This window comes from Falco naumanni, chromosome 9 (assembly GCF_017639655.2).
Source record: "Falco naumanni isolate bFalNau1 chromosome 9, bFalNau1.pat, whole genome shotgun sequence".
Taxonomy (NCBI): domain Eukaryota; kingdom Metazoa; phylum Chordata; class Aves; order Falconiformes; family Falconidae; genus Falco; species Falco naumanni.
Window position 1 is genome coordinate 1259380 of NC_054062.1, and position 27772 is coordinate 1287151.

The following is a 27772-nucleotide window of genomic DNA, read 5'->3' on the forward strand; positions in this document are numbered from 1 at the left end:
AGCTAAGAATGGCCGGGCTGAAAGCGGCACCAGGTCACGTCCCACCTGCGCTGCAGGGCCAGAGCCCTGCGGTGGCCCCCGTGGGGGCTGGGAGGGTGCAGGACCCCCGGGGCCCCCAACTGTGGGGGGTGCTGAGCCCCAGGGCCTCTGGCACCAACCTTGGTGGGGTTGGGGGGCTGGGGGCAGCCCTAGCCCTCAGTGGGTGCTCAGGGCCTGACGCGGCGCTGGGCCCGTGGGTGCAGGGTGAGGGTGACGTGGAGGTGCCTGGTCCCAAGGAGATGGGGCGGGGGTGCTGGCCAGAGGGGCCTGTGGCTCGGAGCTGGGGACAGTGTGGCCCAGGACCTCCCAACAACAGCCACTGCGGGATGCACCCCAGGGTGCTCCCATCGCACCCCACTGCCAGCTCCAACCCACCTCCTCCCCACCCATCCCATCGGCATCCAGCTCCCTGCTGGGACCCCAGGCCCAGGACTGGGCTGCTCCAGCACCCCTGCAACCCCCCAGCACCCCCTGCAACCCCCCCCAGCACCCACACAACGGCTTCAGCACCCACGCAACGGCTTCAGCACCCACGCAATGGCTTCAGCACCCATGCAATGGCTCCAGCACCCATAGAATGGCTCCAGCACCCATGCAATGGCTCCAGCACCCCTGAAAGATCCCCATCATCCCATGCAAGCCCCCCAGCACCACGTAATGGCTCCAACACCCCTAAAAGACCCCCAGCACCCCCTGCAAGCTCCCCAGTGCCCACACAATGGCTCCAGCACCCCCTACGATGCTTCCAGCACCCATGCAAGTGCCTCAGCACCAACGCCTCCAGCACCCACGCAACCACTCCGGCACCCCGTGCAAGCCCCCCGGCATCCCCGGCAGCGCCCCCCCGCAGCCCCCCGCCGTTCCCTGCCGGTGCCGCCCGCCCCGCCGGGGGCGGGGGTCGCTCAGGCAGCGCGGGCCCCCCCGTGAGCCCCCCCCGCCGGTGCCGCAGTGCCCCGGGCCGGGCCGGGGACGGCAGCGGGACCCCGGTGCGGGGGGACACTGACCTCTGTGCGCGGCCGGCGGCGCGGGCAGCCCCTCCTGGCCCACCCGCTATTTTTACCGCTATATATAGATCGCTGGCGCCGCGGTGCATGCCGGGAGCGGGGCCCGGCGGGCAGGGACGGGCAGCGGCGGGCAGGGACGGGCAGCGCGGGGCCGGGGGACCGTCCCCCGCAGCATCACCGGCCCTCCCAGCGCCCGCCCGGCTGGGTGCGGTTAACCCCTGCGCGGCCGAGGGGTGCGGAGCGCCCCCCGACCCCCGTGCCTCAGTTTCCCCATGTGCGGGGGGAGCCCCCAACCGGCCGGGTCTGGGGTCCCGAGCCACTCTCCGCAGCCCCTCGGAGCTGTCCCCACCCCGTCCCCCCTGTCCCCACCTCGGGGGTGCAGCGGCCGTACCCGCCTCCCTCCCCCTCTGTGGCTGCAGAGACTCCGACCCCCGGGCAGCCGGTGCGGGGGACACGAGCTGGGGCAGCCTCAGCTGTCCCCCGCCCCAGGGCAGGCACCGGGGGGGGGCGGCCCGCGGCTGGGGTCAGCGGCTGCCGGGCACAGGGCCCGCGGGACGCACCGGTCCCCTGCCCCCCCCCCCTCCCGAGCGCCCCCCCGCCCCCCCGCGATGGCACCCACTGCCCAGCCCCCAAAACCCAGCCCGCAGCCAGGGCCCAAGGCAACAGACCGCAGCAATATTTATTCCTGTACAAACCATTACAAAACACGGGCGCCCCCCGGCACCGAGCCCCCCAGAGCCCCAGCTGCGACGGGGACGGGCTGAGCCGGCGGGAAACTGAGGCACGGAGCCCAGCCACGGCTCAGCACCCAAACACGCCGCATGTAGCTCTTTTCCCCAAACCCCCTTCTCCACTGCTGAGAAATTAATAATGAAACACTCCCCGCAGCCGCAGGGTGCCAAGGGGCACTGCCACCCCCTCCGCTACGGGCCCACTTCTGAATAGTTTATAAGCGGTGAATGAATTATGAGGACCCAGCCACAGGCTGCTGCTGGCCCCTTCCCCTTTGTTACCACAACGAGCAGCCCCGCTCCCCCTTCAGCTGGGAAACCCAAATACAAACCCCAGGACCAGAAGTGGAGAGGAAAAACACAAAAAAACCTCCCCCCCCCCCCCCCCAATCCCATCACTTGGTTAGAAAAGGTTTTGGCAGTGTGGGTGTGGGGCGCAGCGGTGCTGGGAGGGGACGAGTGGTTTTGGGGTGCTGGGGCACTGATGGGTGGCAGTGTCACCCCGCTGGGTCCCACCAAGAACCGCAGGGCTTTGTTGAGGGAAGGATGGCTGCGGACCAGGATCAGGGTGCTGGGTATGGCAGAGGGGAGCTGAGCCCCAGGAGAGGTCCCCCCACCCAGAGGCTTGGGGGAGTCTCTGTGGTGACCCCAAAAGTGATGCAACCCCAAATCAAGCCCAGGGGACCTGGCCCCCCACCATGCACCCGCAGGGGGTGCAACGTGCCCAAACCAGGATAGGCAGGATCTCACCCCCATGCCTCCTACCCATGGAGGGGGGGGATGCCCCAAACCCTGCACTTCCCACCTGCCCCCCCCCCAAAACCAGCTCAAAACCAAACACATCCCAGGCATGAGGAGCCACCATGTGCAATGGCGGTGGTCCTGTGGGAGGCACCTGGTGGCCCCCCGGCACCTGGCTCCTGCTGCTCCCCACTCCCGGGGGATGCAGGGGAACCCCCATCCATCCCAGCCCCAGGGGTCTGCCCAGCTGGGGGGGGCAGCCCCTAGGGCCAGGTGGGGTGGGAGAAGGTGATGTTGTAGAGGCCAGCCCAGCTGGCGAAGACCCGCTTCTCGGTGATGAAGCGGTGGTGGTTGCCCTTGCGGCTCCGCTCGTTGTGGATGTAGGTGGTGCACTCGTCGGGGCCCTTCGGCTCGTAGTAGTGGTAGGGCAGGTGGCGCGGCGGGGGACGGCGGCTGGGGGGGGGGGGAAGCATGGGGTGGGCCCCACGGTGGGGTCAGGGAGCCAGGGTGGGGACTTGAGGGTTTGCTTACCCACAGTAGTTGGGTGGCACCATGCCATAGACGTGGACGGCATCACACAGCTCTACCGCGATCACCATGGTGAACCAGCCGGTGCTGAGCCACGAGCGTGACTTCTCCCTGGGAAGGGAAAATGAGGCGAGGGGTGGGGGGGAGATGGGGACAAGGTGATGTGGATGACAGACGTCCCCCCAGGGTCCCCAACCTGCCCCAGGGACCTCCAGCCCCGTGCTGCAGCCCCTCCCATGGCGCAGCCCCAAGAGCCAGCTCTGTCCCAGGGACCTGGAAAAAGGAGGGACACGGTGCTGAAGATGGCTCTGGGGTACCTGTCCTTCCCTGTCTCCCCCCGAAACAGGTCATCAAACTGCTTCATGCGGCTGGGGGAGACGACGTAGGCTGTCATGTTGGGGAAAGAGGTACTGACGCGCTGGATGATTTTCAGGAGGCTCTTTTGCATCTTGGCAGGTGGCCCCCAGAAGATGAAGATGGTCTCCGGGGTCTTGTTGACGAACTCCTGGGGCCGTTTGAGGACGCGGTACAGGCTGGAGTGGGCTACCACACGGAAGCTGGTCTTGTTGCCCACGTCAGCCTCGTAGCCAGTGGTGGGAGCGTCATTCATGCGGATGGTGCACTCAGCCCCATCGATGGCCGAGCCCAGGCGGGTGCCCAGGAGGTGGCTGGAGCTGGTGACAATGACGCACTGGTGGCAGCGGGCAGTCAGGGTCTGGTGATGACAAGCCACCGTGAGCAGGTGACTTTTGGTGTCACCATGACCCAGCAGGGAAAGATGGAGCTGAGACAGGGGACAAGACATTGCTGTCCCCTGCAGAGCCACCATCCCACTGGAGAGGATGTCAAGCAAACGGCCAGACCCTGCGCCTGCTGCCCTGGCCGGGCCCTGCCACCCAGCTCGTACCTTGTTCCCGCAGACGGGCAGGTACCCACTTTTCACCCCCCACTTCTTGAGGTCGGGGGGCCGGCGGGCTCTGCCCCGCAGGTGGCTGTAGGGGAAGACCTCGCTCCCGCTACCCGAGCTGTAGATGATCAGCAACATGATCAGGGCAAAGAGGACCCCCAGGGCGGCGGCGCGCTGGCTCTGCGTGTTGGGAGAGAGTGTCAGTTGCTGCCCCGACCCTGCAGGCATCAGCATCCAGCCCTGCTCCCCACAGCAGCTCCAGCAGGATGCCCGTGCCCCAGGGAGATGCCCACTGTCCCAGGGGCGATGCCCCGGCACTCACCGTGCTGCCGCTCATGTCTTTGTGCTGGCCTCAGCGCACAGCGATCGCCGGCGTCCCGTGGACACCTGCAAGGCACATGGTCACCGCCACCCGCCCGTGCTCAGCTCCCATCCCTGGAGCAGCGGGGATATGGGATGGGATACGGGACGGGATACGGGACAGCCTGGCTCGCTGTGCTGGAGCAAGCAGGGCCCCACAGGGCGGGCACCCAGCCGGCTCCCCGGCCCCCGTTTGAGGGGAGGATGGGTGCCTGGTGCCGTGTGGGCAAGGGGCACGCTGCGGGCAATGGCCGGGCAGGCTCTGCTGTGCAGGGAGCGGGACCCAGGCACACCTCGTGCCGGGGAGATCCCGGTGTCGGGCCGAGCTCCAGGGAAGGATTATCCCCCGCCGGCAGGGCTGAAGCTGCTCAGCCCTGCAGGGTCAGGGAGGGTAAACCTGCTGCTCGTGCAGCCAAATCCCATTAAAACAGCCACGGCGGAGGCTCGGACCGGGGGGGGGGGGGAGGTAGCGCAAGGAGCTGAGACTGGCCTCACTCAGCTCACCCATGGGCTCCTGTCCAGCCGGAGCCGGCGGTCCCCCCAAGCCCGGGCCCGAGGCATGCGGGGGGCACCCTGGGCGCTCCCCCCCGGCGGGAGGACCCGCTCCCACCCCACTCGCCCGGGCTCGCAGCAATGGACTGACCCAATTTATTTGTTGGAGTCCTCATTAGTGACTCACGGCCGCTCCCGGACTGCTCGGAGCGATCGGGAATTAAACGAGAAATCGGAGCCTCTTTACTGATCGCCCGGGGGGGGCAGGGATGGAAAATCACGCGGCAGGCGGGGTGCGGCCCCCGGGGGGGCCCCGACGCTGCTGCCCGGGCCGGTGCCAGCCTGCCGTGCCGCGAGGCCCGGCGGGACACAGCGGGGGCAGCACCGGACACCGGCTCCGGCTGCCCCCGGCGCGGGCGCTCACCTGCGGCGGGCGGCGGGGCGGCGTCATCTCCTCCTGCGCTGCGGGGGCCGCCGGGCCCCTCCGGCGGGCGCGGCCATGGCGGGGCCCCGGGGTCACATCGCGGCTCTGCCAGGGAAGGGCTGGTCCGGACCCGCTCCCCCCCGCGCCCCGGGGTGCGCATCCCGCCGCACTCCGGCCCCGTTGGCAAACCCTCCCGCAGCCCGGGGAGGTAACAGCTGCCCCAGCCCCCCGGTGCACACCTGCCCCCGCTCCTACGTGCGAGCCCCCCCGCACGCAACGCCCCCGCTCCCGGGCCGCACGGCCCCGCTCCGCAGACACCGGGCAGGCCGGGCCACGGCCGCCTCCAGGTGCGGAGGAACCGAACCCCCACCCCCCTCCCCATGCACCGGAGCCGCGGGGCGGGGGCCGCCCCTCCGCCCCCGCAGCGCCGTTCCGCCCCCTGCACCGGCTGAACGTCCCCCGGGAGAGGACACGCCGGGTGCACCGACCGCTCGGCTGAGCTCCGCTCCGCACTGCGCCGCGATGCTGCCGCCGCTCCTGCTGCTGCCGCCGCCGCCGCCCGGCCCGGGGCCGCCGCCGCGCGCGCACGGAGCCCAGGGAGCCGCGCGCCGCTCGGGGCCGGGGAGCGCCGCGGGGTCCTAGCGCCGCCCGTCCGGTGAGGGGGCCGGGGAGCGCCACCGGGTCCTAGCGCCGCCCTCCCAGCCCCGGGCCCCGACGGAGCAGACCGGGGCTGCCCCCGCCCCTGCGGCCTGGCACGTCCCACCCCGAGGTCACCGGGGCGGGTACCAGGGCGGGCACCGGGGCGGGGGGGGGAGGGGGGGGAGCAGAGCTGCACGTGGTGCCTGAGCCGCGGCCGGGCGCAGGGCCACATTGCTGGGATGCCGCGGCCTCCCCCACGCTGCCCGGGCAGCCCAGGGCCCCTCTCGGGGGCTGCCCGGGGCACGGAGCGGGCTCCGCGGTGGGCAGGGAGCGCCCCCCCGGCGGGCGGCTGTCCGAGCCCGGCCGCGCTGTGCCCTGTGCGGGGCTGCGGCAGCACCAGGCGAGGGGCTCCAGGGCTCCCCTGCACCCACTCGCCAGCCGGAGCGTGTCCTGTTCCCGGCAGCGTCCCCAGGTCACCGACTGCTCTTCCTCACTTGACCCAGCGCTGGGCCTCAGCTGAAGTGGGAGCAAACGTGGCTCCCTCTGCCCCTCCAGACACCCCGAGGCCCCCTCAGACATGTGGCATCTGTAACAGGTTCCAAGAGCCGTTGTGGCAGCTCTGCGCAGTGCGTGGGAGCTGGCAGCCATCCTGCCCGTGGCCCAGCAGAGCTGAGCCCTGTGAGACCCGGGACTACCCCACACCCAGCACAAAATCCATGCCAGGCCAGCACTTCTCCTGTGGAGACGCAGCTGCTGGTTCCCAAATCCTGACTCCCAGCTTTTGGCACTGTCTTCCACGCTCGGGTTCAGCTTTACCCCCCCATCACCTCCTCCTCCTATTTATAGCCTGGCAGGGCAGTAGCACACCAGCAGCCCTGTGACCAGCTGCTGTCCTGTCTCCATGTCCCATAGCTGCAAGGGGCACAGCACGGCACATCACCAAGTTAAAAACACTTTTAATGGCCGTGTTTGCTTTGGTCTGAATCCAAGGGCACTTGTGACAAGGCAACTCAGAGCCCCCAGGGTGCACGTGGCCCCAGGGCTTCCCAGCTGGGGGGATACAGGGGCCCGAAGGGACCTGCCCAGGCATAGAGCAGCAGAAGGCAGCAGGATGGGGGACCCAGACCCATCTCCCTGCACCACATGCCCAGCGCTGGGTCTCGGGGCACAAGTGGGACAAGGACTGCAGTGGAGCTTCACCCCTGGGAGGGGCACCAGCTCCTGGCCCTGGCAGGGCCGACTCTCCAGCCCTGTGTTGCGCTGGAACCCAGCAGCATCAATGTTTAATCCTGCATTAAATATTCATCCCAGTGGAGCAGGCAGAAGACCTTCATGGTTATCTTGGGTCCATCTGGGCAGGTGCTTGGAGCCAATGGGGTTCCGTGGGTCCTTGTGCAAGCTCCCCATGCACTGATGTGGGGGAGTCCCAGCACCCACCGGCTGGGGGAACCGGGCCCTGCTGCTGTGAAGATAGAATCCCCCCTCCAGGGCTTGGCAAAAGGCTTTCAACGGCGGCACCAGCAGAGCCGAGACACATCAGCACATCGCTGCAGGACAAGAGCCACGCTGCCGCCAGAGTCTCTGCTGCCTCACCCCGTGGTTGGTGCCCTACCCATCTGCCCAGGATGGGTGGGTGAAGATGATGTTCCTCCTCTTGGCCCAGCGGGAGAAGATGGTTTTCTCGGTGATGAAGCGGTGCCCAGCGCGCCGGGCTCTCTCATGCACCAGATACATCCTGCACTCGTCCAGCCTGCCCTTCTCGAAGTAGTGGTAGGGCACGCTCGAGTGGTTCTTCTCCCTGGTGGGAGGGGATAGGGTGGGTGTGGGGGTCGTGGGACAGCAGACCACCCCCTGCCCATCCCCACCGCCCCCCACGCACTTGCAGTAGCTGTCGCTGACCATGCCGAAGACGCAGATCTGCTCACACAGCTCCATGGCCAGGATCATGGTGAACCAGCCTGTGCTCAGGAAGGAGCCGGACTTCATCCTGCAAAGCACCGTGGCCACACTGGAGCAGGTGGCACCGTGCTGCCAGCCCAGCTGGGCTATGGGTGTGTGACAGCGGGGGTGATGCTACAGTGGGGGGGGGAGCTGACGGAGGCTCCTTGAGAGCTGGTGGTACCTGTTCTTCCCTGTCTCGTTCTGGAAGACTTCGTCGCAATATGTCATCTTCTCCTCGGTCAGGGTATAGATCTGCAGGCTGGGGTACATCTCCATCACCTTCAGCAGCGCCTGGTAGGTCGAGCCCACCTTCTCCCGGTTCATCTTCTTCGCTGGCCCCCAGATGATGTAGAGGGTCTCCTGGGACTGCTGGAAGAAGTAGGGCTGGTTCCTCAGCAGCAGTGGGACACTGGTGTGTGACACCACCCGGACGGTGCTCCGTGCCCCCACGTCCTCCTCGTAGCCAGCGGTGGGGGCATGGTTCATGCGCAGGACACACTCCTGCCCATCGATGGCCTGTCCCAGGCGTGAGCCCAGCATCTGCCCCGAGCTGGAGACAACAGCGCAGCGGCGGCACAGCGCTCGCTCCAGTGGCTGTGGGGAGATGCAGCGTCAGCCATCGGGCCCCCCGCTTGCCTCCTGCAGCAGCCGGACACACTGCAGCCCCACCTGCCCTTCCCTAAGGAAGGGGAAACTGAGGCACGGGTGGGTCGAGCTGCCTCACCATCCCCACGCACCTTCCCATCGGGGACGCGCCTGTACCCCTGGAAGCTGAGGACAGTGGGTGCCCCGGGGCTGCTCCGTGCCGCCGGGGCCCAGCAGCAGGGTCGCAGGCAGGCGTGGGAGCACAACAGGACGTACAGCACGGTGACCACCGCCACGCACACCAGCGTGAGGAAGAGTCGGACCTGGAAGCAGAGCAGGGAGGTTTCCCCAGGCCTGGCCATGTGCCTGGTCCCGTGGTGCCACGCAGCACGAGGGCGTGGGTGCAGGGCGCTGGGGCACAGGGCGCTGGGTGCCGGTGCCTCGCTCCCCGCCGCAGCCAGCCATGTGGCCCCGGCGCATGCGGCCCCGCTCCCCAGGCCGGGGCTCCGTGCTGCCCGCGGGGACCGGCAGCTGCCAGCCTCGCAGTCCCCCTGCCTCGCTCTTTGGGTGAGCGGCCCCCCCGATGATGCCGGGATCCCGCTGGCCCCTCACCCCGCCCGTGCCCCCCGCCTCGTGGGTACTCACCAGCATCCTCATCCTTGGGGGACTGGCGGGTCGCCCGGCAGGGTCCGGGGGTCACCTCGTGGGTGGGGGCTCGCACCCTACGCACAGAGCGAGCTCAGCGGCGGCAGTGGGTGAGCGGGGGGAGGGGACCCCGGGGGTGGGGTTCCCCAGTGGGGCCCCCCCATCCCCAGCACCCCAATACCCAGGGTACCCCCGCGCCTTGTGCCGGCACCTCCCCCCGGCCCCCCTCCCGCCCCGGACATCCCGTCCCGCCGTGGGTGCCGCCCCCCCGGCAGGGCTCGGGGCCCGGGCAGGGGCGGTCCCCCCGGCCCCACTCACCGCGCCGGTGGCCCCCCCGGCGCCACCGCTCGCTGGCCCCCAGGGCCGCCGCCGCCAGGTCCCGCATCCCGGCACCGGGCTGGGGCTGCGGGGCGGGGCGGAGCGGGCACTGCCGGGACCGGGACCGCCCCCTCCCGCCACGGCCTCGCCGAGGACGCGCCCGCAGCCTAGCACCGAGCCGGGGGCTCCGGGACCGGCGCACAGCACCGACGCCGGCGCCTACCCCGGTGCCCCGGAGATCCACCCCGGCACTCACACCCCCCACACCCCCGAGCAGCCGCCCCCTGTGCCCGGGACCGATCCCGGCACCCCTCCCCTGTGCCTCGGGGATCGACACCGGCAGCCACCCTCTGTGCCCCAGGGACCCACCCCAGAACCCACTCCCTGTGCCCCAACACCCACCCAGGCATCCACCCCCTGTGGCCCGGGGACCAAATCCAGCACCCCCCCTTCTCCCCGTACCAAGCACCCCTCCCAGGTGCCCTGGCACCCGTCCCATATGTCCTGGGAACCAACTGTGCTGCCACTGGCCCCAGCACCCATCCTGCATGCCCTGGCACCCTCCCCAGCACCCATTTTTCTCTCCACCTCCTGCTCTGCCCTCTCAAGCTTCCCACCAGCCTGAGGGTCCCTAGAAGGCCCCCCATCCCCAAGCTCCTTTCTCACCTCTGTGTGCCACTGTCTCCCAACCACCCCGCACAGCGGTAAGCTCTGGTGTGGTGGCAACAGCCCAGGGACAAAAATGACCCACAACGGCCCAGCAGTGGGGCCAGGGCAGGCAGGTGGGCCTCTTGGTATCCTGGTCCCCGTCCACTGGCCCCAGGGGGCCACCCATCATCTGCAGCCCCTCACACCGTGGCCAAGCTGCAGAGCACCGAGGAACAACACCCCAGAGCTGCCCAGCACCGGGCACCACGCTTTGCTTTCTTTCACTGTTGACAAAGAAACACGAGCAGTAACCTTGAAACTGGTCCCAGCACTGTCCTCTGTGGGCTGGGGCCAGGGGCAAGGGGGAGCAGACAGTGCCAGGGCTAGGGGGCATGCCTGGAACTGCACAGACACAACTGAATTTTTCTGCATTTTGCTCCCCCCGTCCAGGGAGGACGCAGCAACAAGCCAGCAGGGCCACTGGGCAGCCTGGCACGGTGGGGCAGCCTCTGCCAGAGCCACAAACAAACCCCCAGCCAGGGCTGAGCCTGCAGCCCTCTACCGAGGGTGATCCTGCTTGCTGTGGCCTGGGGAGCTGCCTGGGGGCCAGAGGGTGGGGCAGCAGCGGGAGGAAAGCCTCCAGGGGAAGGACAGGGTGTCACCACAGCTGCCCACTCAGTCCCAGCCCAGCGGCTCATAGACCCTTGTCAGTGGGGGCAGGAACCCAGCTGGGATGGGGGCTGCACTCACTGGCAGCAGAGCTGAACACTCCCCTGTGACACAGGGCATCTCCTCGCCACCCCCTTGGCTGGATGGCGGCAGGAGGGGACGCAGAGGGCAGCAGCAGCACTGTCCCAGCATCGTCTGCATGCCTGGCCTCATGGGGGTCCCTCTTCAGATTAGCCCTTCCAGCAGGCAAACAGAGAATGCAAACCTGCCTTTTCCACAGCCAGTCTCATTTCTTTCCTCTAAAATATGAACCCAATTTAAAAAAACCAAAACTACAAACCGTATGTAAACATTAAAAAAAAAAAAACCGAGAAGGAATAAATCACTGGACACAGCATGAGCAGAGGGGAAGGATCACCTGCAGGCTGAGCAGCAGGCAGGGACCAGGGCTTGACTGGTGCTATGGTGGTTACAGCCGCTGGATCCCGACAGCTCCCGCAGCCAGCAGGGGTCGAAGCACAGCCAGTATGGGCAGCCCCAGCAGGAGCACAGGTCCCTCACAGCAGGGCTCTGGTCCCTCTCTCGATGAGCCCCACAGGTCAGTTTTGCTTCCCTTTGGTCAGTACGTTGTAAACTACAGAAGGCTTCATCTCTGCAGAACGGAAGGAGGGAGAGCGCAGCCAGCTCGGCGCTGAGCGCTCTGGAGGAGGCGGCTGCCCAGTGCTGCAGGCAAAGGCTTTTCCTGGCTACTATGCCACAGGGTGGGCGCCTTCGCTCATCTCTCCGCTGAGCCTTCAGTCCAATTTCTTGGCAGGTTTCCTGCTCTTCCACATCACAACGGTTATAAAAATACCTACCAGAGAGAGAGCAGATTCAGCCAGAAAACATTTAGTTATGGGTACTTTTACAATACGTTGTAGTGAGAAACAGATCCTCAGCAGAGTGAGCAAGAAACAATTCTGCTGTCCAGAGGCTCAGACAGCCAGAGTTACACATGAACACATGCCCCGAGAGCCTGTGCCAGGCTAAGCTGCAGCAGTAGCCACAGTGTCACAAGTGTCACACGTTAGTTAACCCGCTAGCAACCCTCTTCTCTCTTCCTAATTTAGAAGCTTCTAATTAGAACAGAAACAACACTCACCTATAAATAGCAGCAGCAGCAGCCCAGCCACCATGGGGATGATCACTGCGTACTCCCTAGGCAAGAAATACTGGTGGATCCCATGGTCACTGTCGATGAAGGGCTGCAGGAGACAGAGCGGCATCAGCAGGTGGGCACAGCACCAGGGCCAGTTCCCGACACCTGCAGACTCGTGGTTTCGAAAGCAGGATGGAAATTCCAGGTGTGAGAAGGCAGCTAAAAAAAGGGTGCCCAGACCTGCGCGTGGCTCAGCCCACAGCTGCAGGGGCACGGCAGTGGGCGGGCAGACGAAAGGCAGCTACACGAGGCCAGAACAGGGGTCCCACAGCCCTGGGGTCACAAGGTGGGCACGGCTGCCCGCACGCTTGGTGCTGAATACAGCAAATCCCCGGACTCCCTGGCCTGCAGGGGGGAGCAGCTGCTACCGGCTCGGTTTCACAGCGATCCTGCCAGGATCCCTCTGCGGAGGCCGGTGGGAGGCTTTGGACACTAGAGAGCAGTGTAAGGGTTCCTACACAGCAGTGCGCACACCTACGTGCTCGTGGCACTACCAACAGCATAACTATGTATTGAGCAGCAGAATAAACAGACGCAAGATGGGAATTCAAAACTCTTGAGAGGCTAGAGGGGAAGCTGCCAGGAATTCAGGCATCAGCCCAAGGCTGAACCAGGCCTCTTTTACCTGGAAAGCTCATGAGATGTTTCCTTCCAGGAAGAAAACCGCTAATGACTCCAGCTGATGTCCTCAGAACTGGGCAAACTATCAGGCTCACAATCACTTTTCCAGAGCTCTGCGTTCCCTAAACTCTTCTCCTCCCTACCAGGCTCCAGATCTGGTAAGAGTCATCTCCTACCAGAACCAGGAATCTGGGGGACTGCAAACATGGATACGAACACCTCCAGAGGCACCAGGCTTCAGCTCTCTCGAACCTCACTCTGACACTGCCCGGGACAGCCTGCCTCAGAGCAGCCAGGCAGGCAGCACAAATGAAGCCTGGTCTCACCCAGGGCAGGGCAGGTGCCCCCAGAAGGGGCAAGGGCTGTGCCAGCAGAGGAAGCGCTGCCCTGGAATTTTTAACCAGGAAGCTGGCAGGGCAGAGTCCTTCAGGCACCGGGGTGCATCAGCACCCAGCCAAAGCCCAGGCTAACACCCGAGCGTGAAGGGACAGGGAGTGACTGCGATTACAAGAGCCAGAGGAGAGTCGTACCAGCACGATGATCCAGAGGGTGTAGTAAACAAAGAGAAGGAGGCTGAAGGCAACCAAGCCGAACCCAACCACCTGGTCCGTTGCTGTGGCCTGCAAGGGGAGAGAGCGCGGGGTCCGCGTGCTGCAGCATCCGCACGGGGACGGGCACGGGCACCTGCTGCCTACTCGGCCGCAGGTCAGGCGGACGCACCGCTGCGGGAAGGGGAGAGCCTCTGCGCCGGACAGCGCCCACCGCGGGGCCCCGCTGCCGGAGCACGGCCGCCCCAGCCCACGCAGCACCGACAGCCGCCGGCCCCACGCTGCCCCGGCGAGACCCCGCGCCGGTTCTCGGCCGCGCTCCAGCCCAAACTCCCCCCCCGTCAAGGGGCCGAGCAGGGGCTACCGCCTCCGGAGCGGCCCGGGGACCGCCGGGCCAGGCCCGCAACGACCCCACTCACCATGGCGATCGCCAGCACCGCCCTTCCGGGAGCGGCCCCTAATCAGCGCGCCTCGCGTCAGCCCCGCCCTCCCCTCGGCAGCGGGCGGCCAATCAGCGGGGGCGGCCTGGGGCCCGCGGCATTGTGGGTAGCGTGGGCAGCTGGCGCGGGGCACGATGGAGGCGCAGTCCCGGGGGCGGCTCCGCTCCGACGGAGGCAGCTCCGGCCTGGAGTGGCCTAGCGCCAGGCCCGGCCAGCGCGGGGACAGCCGGGGCAGCAGCAGCCCCAGCCGGGGCGGCCGCGCTAGACCCCGCCTTAAGTTGGTTGGGAAATAAATGAAATTCGCCGAAGCTCCGCCTCGCGCCGCCGGCCGGGGGAGGGGCTCGGGGCGGCCCGGTGTCGGGAGAGGCCGGGCTGCTCCGGGGCTGCCCCGCCAGCATCGCCCGCCTGACGCCTGCGAGTGCCGAGGGCAGGGGCGGTCCTGGAGACCGAGCGGCTGCAGCCCGGCTCCTGCCCCAGAGATACTCGTGTCCTGCGACCCAGCCGTTCCCACCCCCCACCGCTGCAGCAGGAAGAAATGGGAAAGTCTGACCCAACAGCCGAGGGACACATGGCACCGGGGCTGTGGGACTCAAGGATGCAGCTGATCGGAATGTGCAGCTGCAGCTTAGCGAGGGTGGGGAAGGCAAAGCCGCCTTCTCACGGGGGCCTTGGTCCCCTCTACCCTTTGCATGCATCACTAGCACAGTACCCAGGCACCGAATGTGGCTCAAACCCCCGTTAGTGGGATCGCCAGCCTGTGGTGGAAGAGGGGCAGCCCCTCCTCACGCACAAGCCGTGAGGGGCTGCAGGCATGCCCTGGAGCCCTGCAGCACCTTCCCCAGGCCATCCTGGCAAGGCAGCCCCACACAGGGGTGCCCAGCACTTCTGCAGTGGGGCAGATGGGGCTGTTTTCAAGCACAGCCTGGGCTTGGATGCAGTGTTCGGGAACACGAGACGTTCTTAGCGACTCGGACCGGCTCACCTGCCTCCTGGGTTGCAGGCTGTTGCTTCCCCTGGGCTTGTGCTGTGTTGCCAGCTCCCCTCTCCAGCCCTTCTCTCATCAGTAGCGAAGGGCTGGCAGGGATCTCCACTCCCACCTGCCAAGGAAATCCTAGAAGACAAAGCCAAGTCCTATTCCAGGGCCCTGCATGCCAGCAGGCCCTGTCTCACCCTTCTGCTTCCTCAGCAGATATCTAAATACATTTAAAACAAGAAACAAAGCAAGAAGAATCAGTGTGAAGTACCAAAAACCTTTATTTTGTTTTCCCCCAAACCATAACAACATTTGACATTATAGTGATTTTCCTCATATATTTGTTATTTCTCTACGTTAGGAACCAGATACAGAAAATACAAACACGATCTGTTGAATCAAAGACGGCACAGCATTCCGTTAGAAAAAGAAACCAAAAAACTAGAGGAGCAAGATAAAAATGGTGAAAAATAGTCATTCCCTCCAGCCCAAACTTTCCAGAATCATCATCAAAATAGAGCAGTGGAAGTAGCTTCTCTTTCTAAACGCACTTCTGCTTTAAGAAAAAAGTTAGATTTATCTTTAGATTTCAAAGTAAAAAAATGTTAAACTATCTTTCAAGCAATTTTGGAAGTTTGCATAGACCCATTCCCTTTCCAAAAATATCAGCGATCTCTCTATATCCAATATAAATCAAGTGCGCGCCTCATCGGAAGATCACCAAGCTCAATTAACTTCCAAGAAAATAAAACATGATCTCCCCTTCCCCTCCCTCCCCCCACAAAAATACAGGCTCTACCGTTATTCCTTGTGTTTGAGGCGTTATGAGGCTTAGCCACACCCCTCGCTCAAAGCTTCATCCAAATTCCTTTCCATTTCCCAGGTTTCATCCAAATTCCTTTCCATTTCCCAGGTTTCCACGTGGCGATGCAACGTGGAGCTGTGGAGGGCATCAAGTTTGGATGGCGTGGGTGGGCTGACGGATGACGCAGCTCTCAGAAGGGAAGCAGGGGGGAATTTTGCGCTCATCACGGCCCCCCCCCCCCCCCCCCCCCCCGACCCCTAAAGCAAGGAAGTGGCTTTTCAAGGACAAACACATGCGACCAGGCAGTGTTTGTAGGAACTTGCCCCTGGGGACCAGCCTTGTCCACAGGGCTCAGTCACCAGAGCAAGAACTCATTCAGCTAGAGACTAGGTGGGGTGGCAGGGGATGGGGATGGAGGGGCAGGGGGTGAATTTGCAGCTCCCGGGTAAGGCAGCGAGGAGGGGAGCAGGGGGGCCCCTCGCCAGGAGGGGTGTTTAACCTAGGTGCTCTAGCGTACCTGGAGTGAGGTTTTCCCAGAGGTTCACAACAGCGTGTGCAGAGTCCAGCTGCACAGCCACCAGTTTAAAAAGAAACAGCAACGACAAAATAAATAAAAAGTCAACCCCTCCTATTAAGATGAGAATGAAATACGCATTCTTCAGGTCTCGGTCTGGTTCGGAACCCTCTAAAAACTGAAGCAAACATTTAAAAGGGCTTATTCACTTTCTGCAGGGGGCAAAGTGATGTGGCAATGGCAGGGGGGGAAGATCACATGCCTGCTGCCCACCACACCGTGGGCCAGGACAGCACGAAGGCCCCCATTTAAAGTGCCGACCACACAAAAGATGACAATGGAGGAGGAACATCCTTCTCCCCCTTTTTCCATCACAATTTCCAATTGAAATCCATCTCTTTCACCAAGTCAAACTAAGCCTATTCTTTTGGACATTCACTCAGTTTATACTGTTTAAAAAAAAAAAAAGTAAAAAAAAGTACACTGAATCTCCCAACTCTTTGCCGTGGGCTTCCACCAACTAAAGGTCCAGAAACTGGGAAAGCAGAGTCCACATGTTTCACCCGGCCCCCAGACTGAAGCAGAGAGCCAGCTCTGCTCTCCAGGGTCAGCCAGGCATGAGCAGCCCTGCTCACCAGCATCACAGACCCAGGGGATGCGAAGTCTTGCCAATAAGGTCCTTTCACTTGTTTAAGCCACCTCTGAATCCCCTGAGAAGGGAAATAATGTGGGGAAGAATGTCCCCCCGCTCAGGCCCCAGGAATAAAATATCAATGAAACAATAATGCAGTCAAAAAAACACCAGCCTGCTGGGTTTATAAAAAAAAAAAAATTCAATAAACTTCACGACAAAGAAAAACAAAAACCCAAAGGAAACTAGCCAGCGGTTTGGGTCTGGAAACTGATTCACTTCTTAAATGCTCAAAATCCGACAAGGAACAGATGGCAGCAATGCCACAAGGAAAAAAGTGCTCATGAGACGCAGCTTCCCAAGGGATGGCAGCGAGTCTGTGGGACAAGTGATCCCACTTCCATCACCACTGCCTCGTATGCCCACCACTGGCCAGGGACCACTGGGCATCGCTCGTGATGGACATGCAGCAGGAGCTCTACATGGGATCCAGAAACAGGACCAGGCTGCTGCGTCCTCCCTCTGGGTCTGCTCTGGGTGCTCCAGCCCTGGCTGTGCTGCACTAGGCTGAATAACTAGGGCTGCTTTCTTATTCAAAACGAGGGGTAAAAGAGCTAGAAAGCTACATAAAGACCAGGATCTGTGGAGTCAACAGCGACATGGAGACAAGGAAGAGATATCCTAAGACACACAGTTATCAGAAACACAAGCAATGATGTGCCCAACCTCTGGAAGAGTAGCCAGAGACATGCCCAGGTTGGCCACAGCTACGCGATGGAGCAGGTTATACCTCTGCCAGCCTGGGAGGATGAGACCAGCTTTCTGAAAAGCTCAACTGCTGCTCCTCTTGCTTCGTTGGGAAGAGACTCCTCCCTCTGTCCCACTGTGGGTTTCATGACATGCTGAGCTGCCAGCGCCTTGGAACAGCCGACTCTTGCCAACGGGAGCCCAGAAGAAAGCCCTGGGTTCCCAAGTGCTCTGACAGTGACTGCCATTGTTTTTCATGGGAACAGAAGCAGAGCAGCAGCAGTGAGCTGGGTTTTGGCCTCCTTCCTGGCTTATGTTTGCTCCTTTCAAGTCCTGGTTGGACCCGATTTCCCGAGGGGCTTCACTGGCCTCTGGGGGGGGGGCGCAGATGCTCTGTGCTGGGGAGTAGCCTGACCCTCAGCTCTGCACAGCCAGGGCAGGAACACCCACCACCGTCTAAGCCTGCTTCTGCCCTCACCCTGACCTGAACAGAGGGTAAGGCCAGGCCTGGCTTTCTGGCAGAGCCCCAGGGAGAGAGAAAAGCAAGCAGTTCTCCCCTTCCTGCAGACACGCAGCACCCCAGGAACTGGGCAGGATGCTCACCAGCCTGCTAGCGAGTGCCAAACCTACCCAGACTGAATGAGGAAGAGATCACCACTGAAAAACACCAGCAAGTGTGAAAGAGCTTTTGTTCTAGACAGACTTAAAAGATCCAACACTTTTCCCCTACATTAAACCAAACCAAGGTGGCGTCGTCTGTACCCTCTTCTTACTCTAATCCAAATTTAATTCCCTTTGAAGGGCAAGGGTGAAAAAGATCCATACCCTATATGTGGTCGGTCCAAATACAGAAAGAAACCTCTGAAAGAGACAAACTGTCAAAACTGAGTAAGCAGCAGTATAGCTTTGCCACACTGCCTAGCACCCTCCCCATGCAGCCACCCTTAGCTAGTAGGGTGGAGAGAAAAAAAAAAAAAAAAAAAAAAATCAAGGCCCTTTCATTCCTTGTTTCTCATTCTGCCAAATTCCCTTTTCCAGTAGCTCATCTGCATGCATTCTAGCCACAGAGACCACAATTAATCTTCCCCCCCCCACCCCCTTTAAAAAAAGGCTTTACAATAACTAAGAATTTGAAGAACAACGCGATCAGTTACAAGTCTTTCTTGGCTGAATGGGACAAGTGTGTGCCTGTGTGCGTGCGTGCACACGTGTGTCAGAGCAGGGCATGCTCCCAGCCAGGCCCCGGAGCGTGCCACTGCTCCAAGCGCATGGCCGCCGAGTGCCATCACAGTACACCAGTGAAAGAGGAAAGGGCACTACACAGAAATAGCTTATCGGCTGAGAGCTCTGTACAGGAAGGGCTGCAAGCACAGCCTGCTGACGGCCCACGGCTGGAGTCTGCCTAGATCCTCACTTGCAGTTCAGCTGCCAGGAGAATCTGTAAGTGGGAGCTGAAAGGGACTGACATCTCTGCCACACACTGCAAGGAAAAGAAGGAGCTAAAGTGTCAAACAACTGCAGAAACCAAACCCAAAGAAGAGCAATTGAAAGATCAACCAGAAAACAGTTTGAAGCCTTGTCAGAAGAGTTCGCTTGCCACGAAGCAAGTGAACTGCTGCTGTGGCTAACGCAGCAGGTAACACCCATTCTACCTTTGAAGGCAGAGACAGTGGCTTCTCCCCAGCCCCAGAAGAAATCAGCTCAGGCATAGATCCCTGCTGACAGGGCAAGAAAGGCCAACCAACACAGATTCCCTTACTGGCCCAGGCCAAGAGAAGCAATTGTTAATCACTACCACAACAGAGAGACCACTGCAGTCAACTGCATCCTGCTCTGGCTCAGGGGAGGACTATCAGATAACCAGATTCTTTTCACAGTCCAAGAAGGGCAGTTCCCTTCCTGCACCAAAAAAAAAAAAAAAAAAAAAAAGCTTTGTATTCCAAGCTTCAACAGTGACTATTTGCTGAATCTGTCCAGCAAACAGGGACTATGCTCCTGAAACAGCAAGTAGAAGCCTCCTCCAGGTAAAATCTGGAACCTCTTAAAGTGCTCCTGCTAATGCTAATAGATGAACACTGCCCTTCCATGCCCAGCAGTGGAAAGGTGTAATGCAGTTAGTGGTATAACAAGCATTAGCATTTAACCATTTATCAACTCCCATCTGGATTGCGGTAGTTTTCTGAAATGCACTTTTGGGAAATATTTCCTATGAGAAGGGGATGTTTGGGGATTTGAGTGTAGGAAAGTGAAGCGTACACCATAGCATACCTCGTTCAATAAAACCATTGCCTTGGAAGGTAATGCTCCCTTGCAGAGTCAGTGGGATAAAGCATCCTGCAAGTGACCATCTCACTAACAAGCAGCTCTCGGTTTGGTTAGAATATTTTCCCCATTCCCCCAGTGGTTTGATGAGTTCACAGTGGTATAACCCGATGTTTTGGGGAGACAGAAGCTGAGAAGTCCTCTGCTGCAAGTGAATGGGTGGAGCGAGGGATGCAGATGAGCAACATCCTCTAAGACTAAGGATAAGCCCAACAGACACCTTGCGTCTGATCAGAAACAGGGGGAAGGCAGGCACTGGAAGAACTGGGAAGTGGAGAAGGGTAGTGCCAACGCAGGGAAAGTGCATGATCTGGAGTGGTCTTGGAGTAGTTCTGCAGTGCAAATGTATGGGGAGGGGCATGGAGAAATCCCTTCTGGAATGCTGCATGAAGAGAGGTAAAGGTTGGCATCCATGTGGCAGCGGACTGGGTAGGGGGCCTGTTTCCAGCAGCTCTACCCTGTTCTTCACATTTAGTGGGTTTCAATCACCACTGGCTCGTAAACTCCAGATGAGACCCTGGAGAGGCAGAGGTGAAGATAATGAGAAAGCCAGGTTATTTTCCTCAGTCACTTAGAGCAAGCAAGTTCTCACTCGGAGCTCTCCACTCACGAACACTGCCCTCTCACCCCACACAAAATAGTGAAAATAACGAGTCAGTCTGGCGAGAAATCAACACTCATAATACAAAACAGACAGCTACGTGGCAAACTAACACTAGAGGATTTGAAAGAGCTGCATTTAAGACATGATTCCTTCTGAACGACAGAGGAAAGCAGGGAGTATCCTGCACAAAGAGCCACTGTTCCTGGCTTTGCTGCGCTCCCAGTTTTGTCACCAACTTGACACATCTTTGCAGTACCATTATTGCTTTTTTGGTTTTAACTTCCAAAAGGTGGTATGAAGGCTCAAATGCGACTAGCCAAGACACTGTACTAAGAGCTATCGTGGCAAGAAAAAGTTTTATTGGTTCAGAAGTCTTCTGCAAGAGAACAAGCCCTGGACAATAACGGAGGAGGCAGGGCAAAGGGACAGTAGCCGGGCTGCTGCAGTTCTGCCGCAGGCCAGCGGGAGGCAAAGCTCCCTGCCTTTGGTGGGGCGCAGGAGCAAACGGGAAACAACCTCTACCATTTTGTCCTTTTACTCCTTACTCCTGATTCCTGGATTCAGAGGGATTACATTATCCCTCTAAGCTCCTGCTGAGAACTGCATTCCTACCCCAGTGCCGCTGTAGCCTGTCACCAAAGGGATCCCAGGGGTGTCAGTACTGGAATAAAGACACCATGTAGCACAGTGATGTTTAGAAATCTCTCCTGCTGCAAAAGGTGAAAGTTCCCCGAGTACAAAGAGCTAACTAATCTCTGTGGAGCTCCTCCATCTGCCAGACTTTCAGGAAGCCTACCTGTTTCCCAGCTGAATACCACTCAATGTAGTTGTTCCATCTCTGCTCACAAACAACCTCAGGTTACTGTCTGCAGATAGAAAAGGAAAACAAACATCAAACCCCAGAACTACCAACGGCTCCCAGGTGCTCCCCTCCCAGAAGCATTACACAACAGTCAGCACAGGAACAAGTGTATCTCTGTGAATGCATGTGCACACTTTCTGGTGTCCCTACAGTAATAGCGTCCTCGGGAATTCCTTCTATTGCTCTGAAGGGGACCCTCACCTACAAATCAACCAAAGCATTAAGCTTTGGAAGAGTAAATGCAGAGAAATTCAGTGATACTCCACCAGTAGCTGCTTTTAAGGCAATTTTATTGATGCAATTTCTTGGTCAGCTTAGACACATCTGAACAGATGAGAAGTGGGGACTCATGCTGCTTTTGTAGGCTCACTGGAGGAGAAAGTCAGCCTGTTCTGCTGGTGAGAAATGGCTATATTCAGTCTAGTTTTAACCCATGCTGAGTGAGGTGTAGATACCCATATGGTAAGGGTGTTGCTGTGTGCAATGATTTCAGGTGATTAATGGTAGAAGCAAGAGTAACAAGCTCAGATCAAGTTCAAAACTTATCAGAAAACCTCAACTAGATGAAAAAGACTGATGTATAAGCTAAACTGGAAAATGAAAACCAATACATTGATATTATTAGTTTTGTCTTAACAGATGCTGTGACTGCAATGGAGAAACCCCCTTTTTAGGCTTTCATACAGACCTGATCACCACCACACTATGACCCATCTTTCTTCCCATCTTTTTGCAGAGGCATGCTGCTTCCCCTCCAGTTGTGCTCTCCTACTTTAATAAATACCCTTGAGCTGAGCTGACCCCAGATGAAGGCCACTTGAGCAGTACAGACAGCTGATGTAACTCATTTCCACTGCACTGAAGAGTAAATACTTTTTCCCCCTCTCATCCCGTATGTCTGAGCTACTGTTCAACCTCTGCTGTACCTCTGTAGAACAGCAGCAAGCACTATGTCCTAATGGATGTGCAGCTCTCAAAATCACATGGTTTGTTTATCTACCACAGAAACACCTAGCAAGCACTGAAAGCAAATTTCTGTCAAAAGGGGAAGTGAGTCCATGGCAGATCAAATCTTGACTGTAAAAGCCTGGCAGCCTTGCTAAAGGAACAGCTAAGACATCCACTTTGAGACACCTCCTCTCACCTTCAGTATTGCTGACATCTGTGAAGTCCTGACTCTGCATTATTTTCTCCACTATATCATCAGCATCGATCCTGGTGTCATCCACTCGGGTTGGGTGACTCTCCACTGAATCCTTTTTCCTCCTGGGGAGAGAAAATAAAGGGAAAACTTACTCAGCTTTTCAAAACCCAGACTTTCATATACTGCTTTTCATGTCCTGCTTCTCTTGGCAATAGTCTCCTCCTCAGCAGCTACAATCCAATCTACCGCTGCATGAGAACAAAGGAGTGGATTCTGTCTCGCCTTCCCAGAGAAGGGGCTTTGCTCTACAGTTCTTACCGGGAGGGTCTATCCAGTAGAAGGGCTGGTCTTGGGGGGCGGGGTGGTTTCTCTACTTTGTGATCCCGCTCTCCCTCAGGACACTCCACAGTCATGCTCAGCCCTCCGGATGCACTGCTGCTGGTGGAGGTATTCCGGCGATGGGTCAAGTCGGACATACTAGAAGAATGTGAGTGCTCTGTGCTGTAACCTGCAAACACCGATTGATTACAAACCAGATTTTCTCTCCTTCCTGGCAACACAGTTAACAGGCAGGACAGCTTCAGACTAGCATTTCTGCTCCCATATACAGAGGTTTAGACATATATCTGCGAGCTCATCAGCAGACTAAACAGGAGACTGATATTACAGAGGAGGGAGAGAGACATGGCTACACATCACTCTCACAAGAGCTCATTGCAGGAAAGTAAAAGGATGAGGCCAGTGCCAGCAGAGCTGTGTGGATCAATGGTTACCAGAGATCTTGGACTGCTGGCTGGCGTAGCTGGAGTTCCGCGAGTGCCCTGAGTGGAAGACTTCCTCTGGGCTGGACAGGTTCTGATCTGGTTCTTCTGGGACACCTGCCAAAGAACAACAGGGCACTCACACTGTAACCAAGCAAAAACATTTCCTGCTGATCACCTTGGACTGAAGGCTGATCATGGGACACTAGATTAAGGAAAGGGCAAGTCTGTTGGCAGAACCCTGCTGTACAGGCTAGCCCAGAGGTTAGAAGCAGCGGGAGAGTAGGGAAGACAATAATGAGCTTCTCTGTCAAGTTTATCACTAATTCTAGCATCCAGCACCTGAATTTACAAGCATCTCTGGGGGCTTGAAGGATCTAGAAGGACAAGTAGCGTCTGAAGCTATCCATACTTAAAAGCATTTAAGACCAAGGAAGCATCAAATGGCCACTGGCAGTAAAGTACTACAACCTCCATTTGAGTGCTTCTCCTGTTACTACCTTTCCCCTTCTATTACTTGTGAGAGCGCTCATGACACTTAAATCATATCTGAATTTGATACATCTGCTCCTTTGCTATCACCCCTGCTTGTCCCTCTTGCAGGAAGCTTATTCAAAAGTGCACAAGTGTAATGCATTAGCCAGCTTTTTAAGAAGAGCACTTGTACAGTGTGCTAAGTCACTGAGGTGATGAGACTAGAGTGCTATTTTGGTGTAGTGTGTCTGCCTGCACATTTGGAATGTGCTGGGAAGGAAAAAGAAGCTATGGGAAAATGCAGTACCCTTGAAAACGGGCTCATACAGAAGCCAAAGAACTCTGCATCAGCAGCTGGAACAAGGCCATCAGACCTCAAACCAACCTCTAAAACCTTCAGAGGAACTTTTCTAGAAGATAAGTGAGCAACAGAAGAGCTGAGTGGAGAACACTGTTAAGTGTCATTGAACACAATGGAAAGCAGGGATGAGTGCAAAGCATGAATTATTAAATCCCCAGCAAAAAGAACAAATTGCTTTATCTCCACTACCAGAAATATGCATGTGGCGAGGATTCATCCTTCCTCTCGTCAGTTACACTTAATAGATGGTTTTGTTTTTCTCAAGTTTTCTTAATGAGCAGAGGGGTGAGGATGGGTGCCGGAAAACATGAAAAATTAAGAGTGTCTGTGCTTGCAACTGCTGGGAAAAACAAGAGTGTCCAGGCACAGCCAAGCATTGCATGGCTCCAGGACAGGCATTCATACCCGAGCTGAGAATGGCAGTTCTTGGCTTAGTCTGACGCAGAGAGCCAATTGTGGCTGAACTGCTGCTGCTGCTGCTTGAGGTTCCCTCGCCCTTACAGGTCAGCTGCAGGGTAGAGTCCTGTCCCGGTATGGTGATGGATTTGGCAGTGGAAGGAGGCCTGTAATCAGAAGTGAAGAAGGTTACAAATTGCCAGGCAAGGACCAGGAATCACCCCACTGCTTTGGCAATTTCCACTCTGCTCTGTCAAGAGGATTCCCCTGCCTGCCCCTACCCTTCGTGGCAGGGGGAAGCTGGCAGCCCCCTAAGACTAGCAGCACAGCGTGATGCTGGATTTTGTTTTCCTACATGCAAGACTCGGTTCTTCCCTACCTCGTACTGCACTTGGACTGCACTACAAGAAAAAGCAAGCTTCCGAGGTAAATTAAGGCAAAAAGGGACCATTCAATCTTTTATACAGGACAACAGGCTCAGAGCGTGCACTATCCTCCAGAAGACCATCCGGAGCTATTCTTTTCCCCCAACACGTGTCTGGTAGCCAGCTGGCTTCACAAACAGGAACCAGTTTGCTGTTGTCCAGCTTTCAGTTCCAGCACCCTTTCATCACACCTTTCTGACTCAGGTCAAAAAGAAAACTTTTATCCCAGCAACACTATCTCCCTATGAGAGTACTTCTACAATGATCAAATAACCTTTCCGTTTTTTTAACTGACAATTAAACTCCTTTTCAGTGAGACTAAAGTGTTTTTCCAGCTGTCAAAATTATTTTTCTGGTTATTCTGCGTGCTCTCAACATCCCTTTGTAAATGCTGACTGCAGGGCAGAGTTGCAAGTGCCTGGAGCCCCCTCCCTTCCTCCAGAAGTGTTTTTGGGTGGAAGCCATGGCATGTGCAGCATGGCAAAGGGAATATTCCTGTTGAAGCCTTAACCTCCCTGTAGCCTGAAGTCTGAACTGGAACTAATGGATCATATTATGCTTTTTAAGTGAGGAGGGAGAAAGAAAAACTTTTATTTGTCTCATTTGGAGCTCTGAGGGAAGACGCTACATGAGAGGACCTGTGCAGTGTTTTGGGAGAAAGAATAAAGGACTGAGAATATTTTACATGGGCAGCCAAAGAGTTATAAAGGTTTCAGGAAACCCACAGCATGCCTTTGCCTGGAAAAAATCCCTCCCTAATCACGTTATCAGTGATTTATATGCACAGGGGTACTTTGGGGACTTCACTTCACAGGTTAATAAGGCCTTTACAGCTTTAATCGAGCAAACTGTTCCTGCAGCAGCTGTTGGAGCAGCCTGTGGGTCTGCCCGCTCAGGCTGCTCAGCTCCACTCTATGACACCTGGGAGCAGAAGGTTCATCTGAGAGCTGCAGAAAGTCAGTGCAGGGAAGTGATGTCCCAGCACAGTTTAATTCCCGCCTAATCTTCTAATGAGCACCATTTATCAGAAGTTCCGCTGATCAAGGACTATTCTACATGTAAAACTTCCATTTTTAGACATTTGCAAATCATCAACATATAAGAAGAAAATGGGAATGACCGCAAAAATCATCTAAGAAAATTAGGAGGTCTGACTTTCAGACTGACCCTAGTTACATTAAATGGATATTTATATCCAATTCAGTTATGATTTTCAGGTTCCCTAACAGTGGGACTTGCCTCCATAGTGAAGGAGCAATGGTATTTTTTTTCAGACATATTATTGCCAGACATTCTAGTACCCTAGATTTAAAACATCTGCAACTGTTAAAAAGTTATGGTTTGAGATATCCAAAACTTCTTTATTACACTTCCTTCTCAAGCAGAACTATTTCAGCATCTGATAACACTGCATTTAGGGTTTGAAAGTCTCAGAAAACACTGTAGCACTATGAAAAGCCACTCACAAAAGAAACCTACCAAAAACTATGCAGCATTTTATAACAAGAAAGCAGGCTAACTTATACATTTCAAGCTAGCTCCTAAAATTAGACCTTTTAGCCAAGAGTATCACTGTACAAGAGAGCCTCAAGGCAAAGCTTTCTTCTCTCATACTGTTGGGAGTCAACACAAAATACTTCTATCAGCGCATAGCAGTGCTGCTGTGTACAGTCACACACCTTACAGCACCCTACGGCAGGCTGGCTTGGACTGCAGAGTCTTGCAATGCTATACTGCAGCATGAAGGCAGATGTTGCTGGTATATTTGTTAGGATTCCCTAACAATTCTTTAAGCAATAGAACTGCTTCATAGCTTATCTGTACTTATTTCCTATCAAAATGCATTAAAAAAAAAAAAAAAAAGCACTACGTCACTGCAATTTCTTTGCTAAGTAATACAAAGTGTGAACCTACGTCCCTGTAGAAAAAAAAAAAAAAAGGGAGAAATAAAATGTTTCAGCCTTGCAGTATTTTTGTTGCTGTTTCAACTCAAGATCGTTATCCTGTGTGGTATGTGCTGAAGTGTGTCCATTTTCAAGACTGTTTTCTTCACTGACCTTTCCCTTCTTGGAGGTCAGTGAAACCAACGCCAGAGCTATGAGAAACTCTACCCTTCACATAAAGCATGAAGTTTGTCATCAACACCCATTCCTTTCCAAAACTTAACTGACACTAGCAGAAAAAAACTGTGCGCACCCAATAATCAAGCTGGGAAAACCAGAGCAGAGAACAAACCAATTAACAGCACTGGCTGGCTATGCTGTTCTGGCTGGTTCAAAGATCCAGACCACCAGTTTCAAGCTTTCGCCTGTACTTCCCAATATCGAGGGCATCTTTTCCCCCTCCCCAACAATTTCAGTCTCCAGCAGAGAACTGCGAAAGAATCAGGTGCCCTGGTCTCCCCAGAACAGGGACAAGTGCCCAAAAACTCACGTTTTGAAGCAGGGATCCCCCGAGAGCAGGGACATTCCAATTGTGACCTGGAGAGGGGGGAACAAGGCACATCATTAGCCACGCTGCAGCGAGCTCCTCGCTTCACAACAGCCAGGAGGTCAAGGGCTAGGTGTAAAGATTAGCAAGACCTAGTTCCTTTCCAAAGGAAATCAGCTTCAGGGATTTAGCAAGGTATTTCCCTCCCTGCCCCAAATCACTGGCATCGGTACCTAACTCCCAGCTGCAGTGGCTCAGCAGAACATCAGCCTGGCCACCCTGACAACACACTTAGAACTTTCTTCTCCTCCTCCTGTTCATAGTTTCTTTGATGACAAAGAATGCTATCGAGGGTCATTGCTTGGCCAAATGGATGCCAAGATATCAAAGGGCAACTCTGATAATGGAAAGCTTCCCAAGTCAGGCTAGCAGCATAAAAGCAAAATCCTGTCTCTGTACATAACAGGACCTTCTCTCAGGCCTGGCACTGCACTTTGGCTGTGATCTTTCTGAATTCAACAGCAAGATTTCTACTGTGGCAGCGCTAGTTGCCGTACCTTTAGGATGGAGTTGTCCTGTCGGGTGTTCTTAGTATCATAACCTTCCAGCAAGCAGCAACGGACAGTGGATCCGGAGCCTGCAAATTCTGCCAGATTTAGATCAGCAAAGCCCAACTGTAGCCAAGAAAACAATGGAGGGGAAGGGGAGAGAACAAAAATTACTCAGCAAAGGGATACGTGGTGTCACACAGACCAAAGGAAGAGAGCGCATCTGTGATCAAGGGCAGAAACAGGAGCCAGTACAGGGTCTTGTGGTGTGAAGACCCCCTACTCTCAAGGACAGGC

General features: G+C 57.5%; 5 protein-coding genes across 12 annotated transcripts in view; all 5 read right to left on the reverse strand.

Annotated features, from left to right (window-relative positions):
• The window catches only part of AK1 (adenylate kinase 1), a 5220-nt gene extending 4053 nt beyond the window's left edge, over nucleotides 1-1167 (reverse strand). The window contains exon 1 of the mRNA XM_040607198.1: nucleotides 1044-1167. The gene's annotated coding sequence lies outside the window, so the exon portion shown is untranslated. The remainder of the gene's footprint in view (nucleotides 1-1043) is intronic.
• A 530-nt stretch (nucleotides 1168-1697) lies between these two features.
• Nucleotides 1698-5938, reverse strand: ST6GALNAC6 (ST6 N-acetylgalactosaminide alpha-2,6-sialyltransferase 6). Of its 2 annotated transcripts, XM_040607200.1 has the most exons (8): nucleotides 5715-5938; nucleotides 5227-5331; nucleotides 4954-5002; nucleotides 4273-4337; nucleotides 3951-4130; nucleotides 3361-3758; nucleotides 3047-3154; nucleotides 1698-2968 (listed from the first exon to the last, which is right to left on the reverse strand). In XM_040607200.1, exons 4-8 carry the CDS (start codon nucleotides 4285-4287, stop codon nucleotides 2779-2781), a joined length of 891 nt encoding a protein of 296 aa, XP_040463134.1. In that variant the 5' UTR covers nucleotides 4288-4337; nucleotides 4954-5002; nucleotides 5227-5331; nucleotides 5715-5938; the 3' UTR covers nucleotides 1698-2778. The 2 variants fall into 2 exon arrangements, with proteins under 2 accessions (XP_040463134.1, XP_040463133.1); XM_040607199.1 differs by lacking the exon at nucleotides 4954-5002.
• An 869-nt stretch (nucleotides 5939-6807) lies between these two features.
• ST6GALNAC4 (ST6 N-acetylgalactosaminide alpha-2,6-sialyltransferase 4) lies at nucleotides 6808-10914 on the reverse strand. Of its 3 annotated transcripts, none has more exons than XM_040607300.1 (6): nucleotides 10021-10914; nucleotides 9037-9113; nucleotides 8544-8714; nucleotides 7988-8400; nucleotides 7745-7852; nucleotides 6808-7663 (listed from the first exon to the last, which is right to left on the reverse strand). In XM_040607300.1, exons 2-6 carry the CDS (start codon nucleotides 9046-9048, stop codon nucleotides 7474-7476), a joined length of 894 nt encoding a protein of 297 aa, XP_040463234.1. In that variant the 5' UTR covers nucleotides 9049-9113; nucleotides 10021-10914; the 3' UTR covers nucleotides 6808-7473. The 3 variants fall into 3 exon arrangements, with proteins under 3 accessions (XP_040463234.1, XP_040463232.1, XP_040463233.1); XM_040607298.1 differs by lacking the exon at nucleotides 10021-10914 and adding an exon at nucleotides 9355-9417; XM_040607299.1 differs by lacking the exon at nucleotides 10021-10914 and having other exon boundaries at nucleotides 9037-9224.
• Nucleotides 10915-11008: 94 nt separating this feature from the next.
• DPM2 (dolichyl-phosphate mannosyltransferase subunit 2, regulatory) lies at nucleotides 11009-13508 on the reverse strand. The gene is made up of 4 exons (XM_040607301.1): nucleotides 13457-13508; nucleotides 13021-13109; nucleotides 11813-11915; nucleotides 11009-11524 (listed from the first exon to the last, which is right to left on the reverse strand). The coding sequence occupies exons 1-4, from the start codon at nucleotides 13458-13460 to the stop codon at nucleotides 11466-11468; spliced, it is 255 nt and encodes an 84-aa protein (XP_040463235.1). The 5' UTR covers nucleotides 13461-13508; the 3' UTR covers nucleotides 11009-11465.
• Nucleotides 13509-14714: 1206 nt separating this feature from the next.
• FAM102A (family with sequence similarity 102 member A) overlaps nucleotides 14715-27772 on the reverse strand; it is a 38644-nt gene continuing 25586 nt past the window's right edge. For all 5 annotated transcript variants that reach the window (XM_040606335.1, XM_040606333.1, XM_040606330.1 and 2 more), the window contains exons 5-12: nucleotides 27485-27601; nucleotides 26931-26977; nucleotides 24082-24239; nucleotides 22854-22958; nucleotides 22399-22588; nucleotides 22081-22202; nucleotides 20871-20940; nucleotides 14715-19987 (exon numbers count right to left, since the gene is read on the reverse strand). In XM_040606335.1, the coding sequence (XP_040462269.1) occupies nucleotides 19942-19987; nucleotides 20871-20940; nucleotides 22081-22202; nucleotides 22399-22588; nucleotides 22854-22958; nucleotides 24082-24239; nucleotides 26931-26977; nucleotides 27485-27601 (855 nt within the window). In that variant the 3' untranslated portion in view covers nucleotides 14715-19941. The remainder of the gene's footprint in view (nucleotides 19988-20870; nucleotides 20941-22080; nucleotides 22203-22398; nucleotides 22589-22853; nucleotides 22959-24081; nucleotides 24240-26930; nucleotides 26978-27484; nucleotides 27602-27772) is intronic.